The sequence below is a fragment of the Boleophthalmus pectinirostris genome, unplaced genomic scaffold (genome assembly GCF_026225935.1).
Source record: "Boleophthalmus pectinirostris isolate CB_2022bp ecotype Guang Dong unplaced genomic scaffold, ASM2622593v1 HiC_scaffold_12, whole genome shotgun sequence".
NCBI lineage: Eukaryota > Metazoa > Chordata > Actinopteri > Gobiiformes > Gobiidae > Boleophthalmus > Boleophthalmus pectinirostris.
The window spans coordinates 689,501-697,000 of NW_026571018.1; the positions used below are offsets into that span (position 1 = coordinate 689,501).

The following is a 7,500-nucleotide window of genomic DNA, read 5'->3' on the forward strand; positions in this document are numbered from 1 at the left end:
GTTGACAATCACAGTGTGTTGTTTCAATAAAGATTTTTTTAAATTATCATCAGAGTATGGGAAGTATCAAACTGAGTTAGAAATGTTAATATCGTGACACTATTTTATTGCTAAGGGACAAATTTGCTAAATAAAAAACACCAGGATCACGTAGGGCAGGTTAATATGAACATTTTAAGACCAAAATGACAGGACTCACAGCAGCAGGTACAGAGAGAGGGGCAAAGATTTTTCAGTATAAATCAGTTGCAACCAGAGCTCGAAGGAACTACTTTGTGTGTCCATGCTTATTTCCTACTGGAGCACATTAGCTATGTCCATTTATATATACAGTCTATGGTTAATATTGATGTCAGATGATTTCCAAAGTCCTTTTCAAAGGTTTTTGTGGCTTTTGAACATGATTTGGACACATGGACTGTACACAGACTTCACCTGTAGCGTTCAGCTCCTGTTACGAGTTATAGCGGCTAATCCACAAACAGGGACCATATTTGGAAATCCAGGTGCAAGCGACTAGCCAATCAGGAGCAAGGTTGTAGAAGGCATCTAATTGGTCTGTTATGAATGTTCATGTCTTGATGTAGGGACAAAATAGTGAAATAAAAACCCCTGGATCATGACCTCTGTGAATTTGGCCCCCCATTAAACACAACCCTACACAAAAACTATGTCAATCATTTGTGCTTCGTTTGTGCTGTTTTGTGCTGCAAAAAGGTTTGTTTGTGCTGTTTTAGTTTTGGAGATAGTAATGATTCTTTTAAAGGTCAAATTGGGGTAAGCCAGCCCCCAGGAAGCTTCAGAATGCTCCAAAACGCCACAAAATGGTGTCAGTCGTTTGTGCTTCGTTTGTGCTGTTTTGTGCTGCAAAAAGTTTTGTTTGTGTGATTCTGGTTCTTAAGATATCAGCAGTTTTATTTTGGGCCGAGGACGTCATTATTATTTTTGCGGATATTATATGACGTCACTTCCGTTCAGCTGACCGCAGTGACTTTTGCAAAACTGCACAAAACTAGTGAACTAGTAAAGTCGCTGCCGTCAGCTGAACAGAAATGACATAATAAATTATAATTATATATATGAATTAGAAAAGCACTCAGAGAGCACAGACCTCCGCCAAGGACTACCCCCATTTTTTATATAAATTGCGATAAAATCAGTCTTCTGGATCAGATCCGGATCAGCCTTTGGAATATGAGAGAGGATCCCATTGTTCATCCCTGAGTCAAATTTCATGGGGTTTGGTCAATAATTAACCGAGATATTGAGAAACAAATTTTTTGGCCCCATTTACCACAATGTTAACTAAAATTTCAAAGTGATCCAGAATCCAGGATTTCTTCCGGATCACCCCCAAAATGAAATTTCATCAAAATCGGTCCATAACTTTTTGAGTTATGTTGCTAACAGACAAACAAACAAACAAACAAACAGACAAACAGACAAAAAACGGCAAAAACATAACCTCCTTGGCGGAGGTAAAAATAATAATTAATCATTTTAGAAATATACTCAATACACAAGCAACCACAGCACAAACAAAACACAAACGAAACACAAATGTTTTGTATAATTTTCTGCTTGTTTTGAGGCTATTAAACAATTTGAGGGGCTGGATAACGTCATCACCCAAAAATAAAACTGCTAATATCTTTAGAACCATAATCGCACAAACAAAACCTGTTGCCGCACAAAACGGCACAGATGAAGCACAAATGAGTTTTTGTGTAGGTTTGCGTTTGATGGGGGGCCAACTTCACAGAGGTTGGATCATGTAGAGTGACTGAGTGAGTGACAGGTGGATTTAACCAATTGCAGTGAAGTATACACTCAGAAGAAGTGGATAGTTTTGTGACCAAAACCAAAAAGGAATAGATTAGTGTCCACAGGTTCTTATTCTGTGTAAAAGCTGCTAACCCTGTAGTTTGGATCTCTACAAACATGTTCTGAAATGTCCCTGTGTGTCAGGTGCCCTCCCCGTGTGTCAGATGTCCTCCCCATGTGTCAGATGCCCTCCCCGTGTGTCAGATGTCAGATGCCCTCCCCGTGTGTCAGATGCCCTCCCCGTGTGTCCCCGTGTGTCAAATGTCCTCCCTGTGTGTCAGATGCCCTCCCTGTGTCTCCATAGGGTCTTATTGTGTGTAAAAGCTGCCAACAATGTAGTGTAGAATTTGCATTGTGAGCTGAATTGTGATTGCAAAACAGAAGTTGCTCATATATTTCCTGTGTTACAAAAGCGTAGGGCCTTTACATAGCTGTACAGGATCAGCAGTTCTCTCTCAGTAGCAGAGTTGGTTACATAAGTGTGATGGCGCCGTGTACATTATGTCCTCCTACATGGCTCTAAATAAAGACCAGGAGCTTTTATCAGAAGAACACTGCAGGTTTTACAGTGACATCCGCACTTTTTACACCCATGACAATCTGTACACACAGTTTTCCTTCTATTACGTTTCTTTGTAACTAACTTCATGTTCAACAGTGTTTTGATATTTAAAGGTCATATATTACACAAAATGAACTATTTGTGTGTTTTTAGTCGTATCCAGAGTTGTGTTTTGTTTCATTCACACATGTTTGAGTAAACCTTTATTATTAGTCTGTCTCCAAAGCTCAAAATGCTGCTCCACCTTGTGATGTCCTGACCTTTTACACTTAGTTCAGTAGAGACTGGCAATTCCAGGACTAAAATTATCCAAATCATTATACTGAAGGTATCAGAGGTGAAACAGTGTTTAGTTTGAAAGAAGAATTAAATATGCAGAGTTTGTGTGTTAAACATGTGTGAATGAAACAAAACACAACTCCAGGTCAGGCTCAGAAAATAGTCTAATATGCTGTGGCTCCTTAAAGTGTGTATTTTTTTCATGTTTTTTCTGACTTGGTTTGGTGGGATGGTAATTGTAAATATTTATCATAGTTTTACATCAGTGAAGTGGCAGTTTGTGGGAAAAAGCTGTGAAGAAAAGTACAAAAATGCAGGAAGTAGCGCTGAGTTCTAAAAAAATATCTCAGGGGATTGAAAAACACGGTGGATTTCTGCAGAATCAATGAGTGACGCATTAAACTGAGAGGACAGTAATGTCATTTTCTTCTCAATTAAAAGTCACCAATGAGCTCCTTTGTTTAAAATGTGTCACTGAAAGAAACTAACCTGATTGGGCCATTCTCTGATCTCCTTTTATATAAATAAAAAATACCAGAGAGAGATACCTGTCTGGATTTAACTGGCAAATATACTAATAATAATTTTGTCATGTAAATAAATATTTCAGATGCTCAAATTTGTTTTACAATTTACAAAGATTACACAATAGACACAATAGAAAGCACGTTTTCTCATTAGCTTGGTAAACGATGGGACAAGATCTTGCAAAACAAAATTACCACGAGAGTGTGCACACATGAACAAAATGACTTGGTGACATTTAAAATCTGACTTCCTAGTTGTACACTGGCCCAATTATGTCTACATTACACAATAATAATGATAAGACTAATAAAAATAAATGAAAATAGCTTTATTTTGTTGTCAGAAAAATGTCTTCCTTATTTTTTTATTTTTGTTTTCCTTTTCTGTTTTAGGACTCTTTAGAAATCTGCTACTTCCTGTATTTTTGTACTTTTCTTCTCAACTTTTTTACCACAAAATGACACTCAACTGATAAAACTATAAAAACTTGGATAAATACTTAAGACTGTCCCCTCTCGTCTCCAGTGCTCCATGCCCTCCTGTATTGTTGCCTTCCATGTGACCTGCGCCTTCGATCACGGTCTGGAGATGAAAACCATTTTGGCCGAAAATGATGAGGTCCGCTTCAAGTCCTTCTGCCTGGAGCACAGCAGCACCCATGGGACCATGGCGGGACAGACGAGTGCCCAGGGGTCCCACCCTACCCAGTCCAACCAGCCCGTGTCTCCCTCTGGACTGTCAAACCCACCTGTGTCTGCTGTGGGACCATCCAGCACCCATCAGTCTGTCCCGGGAGACACCAGCACCCATGGGTCCAGCTCGGGAGAAGCCTTCAGCCACGGGAGCTCTTTGGGACAGTCCACCACCCACACGCCTCCTGCCGTCAACGGGACGCACTCTGATGTAAGGCTGCGAATTACTGTCTTAGCATTATACACCAAGGGATTGTAAAGACGCTGTACCTGACTTTTACACTCTTAAAACATGAAACTCGATCATCTGAAACTGTTTGCAGTGCTACAAAGTTTCTCCTCACTTACCTTCTGCATTCAGAGCATCTTCATTACTCACCATGATGAGTTTAGAAGTGCTTTTCCCAATTTTTAGAGACCTTTTGCTGTCATGGTAAAGCTAACAACAACTATGAGTGAAAAATCCTCAGTTGTCCAGGTAGAATCCAGGGCAAAGGAGAAATTCAATTTGTCAACTGGACAAAAGTTTATTTGGTCAAATAAGCAGCTTGGATGAGCCGCGGAACGTATTTAACCAAATAAACAAATTGAATTTCTCCTTGCTAACATGCACTTACAGTTTACCAGACAATAAAATGCTTCATAATTCGATGCAGACAGAACACAGAGGACTTATTTTGACCTCAAGAGCTGCTTATAACATATATCTGTACTGGAACATAAACATGAACAGCCTGATTAACTTTTAAATTGTCTGAAAACTCTAGAAAAAATACAAAATGGATGTAAACAACACATTTTCAGGATCCTGTGATCAGTCTGAGTGTTCATGTTCTATTTAGGAGTTTTTCAACAAAAAAGCTGAGAGTGGCTAACTTAAAAACAGTGGACTGAAATGTTATTTGACAAGTTGTTTAACAGCACACACCAGCTCTCCTGTTCCAGCTAAATCAGTTTTTTTAAAGGTCAGATTGTGTTCAAACAAAACAAAACTCAGATTAAAGTCTAACTTAAGTAATAAATAGTACGGTGGCCGACGGGGGCCAAATGCACTGCAACTGCCCAATGCCTCTCAGTCGGAGAAAACAGCTTCAAGTACAGAAACGATGCAGATTCACAAACTCAAACACAAGTTTTCAGTGAGGTACAAACACTGCAAAAAACAAAGACAAATGTGTCCTCATCAAATGCAGCGCAAATAGAGAAACGATGCAAAGCACAAAATGATAAAAATATTTTATATATTTTTATCATTTATCACAAAAACACCTGCAAATGAAGAACACTGCATAAAGAAACACCATAACCTGCACCTTCATATACTGTGTGTATAAATAATATCTATGTCGCTATATGATGATGTCTCTATTTGCGGCACATTTGATAATGATACTTTTGTCTTTGTTTCTTGCAGAGTGTTTTTTGTTTTTGTTTTTTTCATTTGCACCATGTTCTTTGTACCTCGTATATACTTGTTTGGGAATTTGAATCGTTTCTGTGCTTGAAGCTGTTGGGCCATTGCAGTGCATTTGGCCCCCGTCAGCAGTGTTGGGGAGTAACAGATTACATGTACCGGAGTTACGTAATCAGAGTACAAATTATGAGTAACTGTATTCAGTTACAGTTACTGTTTCAGTGAGTGGTAATTGGATTACAGTTACTGTGTTGAAATAAATGGATTACACAGCGGTATTTTCCTGTTTTCACATTTTGGGCAAAACCAGGACTAAAACCAGAACTAAAACCAGGACTAAACTAGAACTAAAACCAGGACTAAAACCAGGACTAAACCTTCCCAACACTGCCCGTCAGCCACCGTAGAATAGAGCTTCATACAGAGCAGTGCCTGTAGTTAGCTTTACTCAGGGAATATTGATCAACATTTATGGTCCATACACATTGTTTCCCTCACAGACATATTCTTGTGCATCAAACGGGCTGCAGCCTCCCAGCGCTCCGGCCCTCCTGTCCAGCGGGGGCAGCAGTGAGCCGGAGCAGCGCGTGCTGGAGCGGGTGGACAGGGAGCAGATGGAGAGGGAGAAGGTGAGCCAGAGGAAGCAGAAGTTACAGCAGCTGGAGGATGAGTTCTACCGCCTGGTGTGCCCCGAGGACGTGTGCCAGAGCCTGGGCCTGCCCCTCACTCAGGTACCACACTGACAGATGGCATGTGTGCGCACGTAAACTAGTGATGGTGAGATGAAGCCCCATGAAGCACTGAAGCGTTCCAGCCATTTGCTCCACTCTTGAGCCGATGCTTCAAGGTGCTTCATTTGCTCCACTGCGCCATCAAGTGTCCAAAAACATTTAACAGGCAGAGTGAAAATAGAACAATCAACATGATCATTGAGGTTCTGATGGAAAGATTTATACTGAATATGAACGATGAAATATATGAATGTTTGTGATTTCAACATAAAGTGTGAATGTATTAACCTGGAGTCTGTGTTCATGATATAAAGGTCGGGTTAAAAGAAAAAGTAGGAACAAATTGAAGCTCAGGATGTAATGTGACTGTGTTTGTGTTACTACTTTACATCTGTGCTTATGCCACAATAAGGACGGCAAGATAGGGTCATCTTATTCATTTTTATTTAAAAATATCAATGTCTCCACAGTATTTGGACTCAGGCGGTTTCTTTTTTATGGAGAATTTCCCCTGCTTTAAAAAAAAAAGTTAAATAAATAAAAATCTCAAATAGAATGTACCAAACTTCCAATAACCCAAAACCACAAAATGTTTTGGGGGAATCCGTTGCGTTTCACTTGGCGCTGTTTCAAATCGCACCAAATCTGCGAACCACTTCCTGAAGCGTTCACGTGGTAGAGCCAGGCAGCGAGGCTTCGGATGTCGTCATTTTTGGCTCCTCCCCCAAATGAAACAAGCCTCGATACACACTTCGCGGAAACACCCCCCTTCATTACTCGACACAGGCTTCGAAGCATCGGCACATCTTGTAACATCACTAACTTAAAGTACACTCTGGAACTTTTCTGCTGGAGTATATGCCACCTGCTTATCTCCATTCTCACGGTTTGCTCACCACGGCAAAGAGGAATACATTAGACAGTATTTTTGATCAGGTTCATAAATTGAGCAAACAAATAATCAAATGAAAACAGCTAAGGAAAAGAAATTATAATAATTCTGTTTCTTTTGACAAATCTGAATCAAAACCACTACATTTGAAGCTTTAAGAAAGAAGAAAAAAAGCGGTTGTGGAGTGTGAGTATAAAAGTTTGTTAACCCTATAATAACAACAACCACAAACGCATGAGAAGACCCTTGACGACCCAAATACAGTGATCTATTATTCTCACAGCAATTTATCACAGGTCATTTATATTCCAACTTCAATCTTCAGAACACACAAGAAATATACCCGAGGAGAATATGGACCTGAACGAAGGCCGGGTCAGCCATCTTTAGCCTCGCTGCGCTGTTTTCCATCATATATTGTTATTTGTAGCATTCTGTTTGGAGAATTTGATGATTCATAATGAGAACAGAGATGGTATTGTCACTAGGGATGGGCATTCGAGGAAATGTTCTTAATCGATCGTGGGAAGAATTAACGATCGATTATCGATTAATCATTAACGTTTTTATATTAAAAT

At 39.7% G+C, this 7,500-nt stretch overlaps 1 protein-coding gene across 1 annotated transcript in view; it reads left to right on the forward strand.

Moving 5' to 3' along the window:
• Positions 1-3,716: 3,716 nt before the first annotated feature.
• LOC129407380 (E3 ubiquitin-protein ligase Jade-2-like) overlaps positions 3,717-7,500 on the forward strand; it is a 75,382-nt gene continuing 71,598 nt past the window's right edge. Inside the window, exons 1-2 of the mRNA XM_055148177.1 lie at positions 3,717-4,096; positions 5,800-6,030. Of these exons, the coding sequence (XP_055004152.1) occupies positions 3,725-4,096; positions 5,800-6,030 (603 nt within the window). The 5' untranslated portion in view covers positions 3,717-3,724. The remainder of the gene's footprint in view (positions 4,097-5,799; positions 6,031-7,500) is intronic.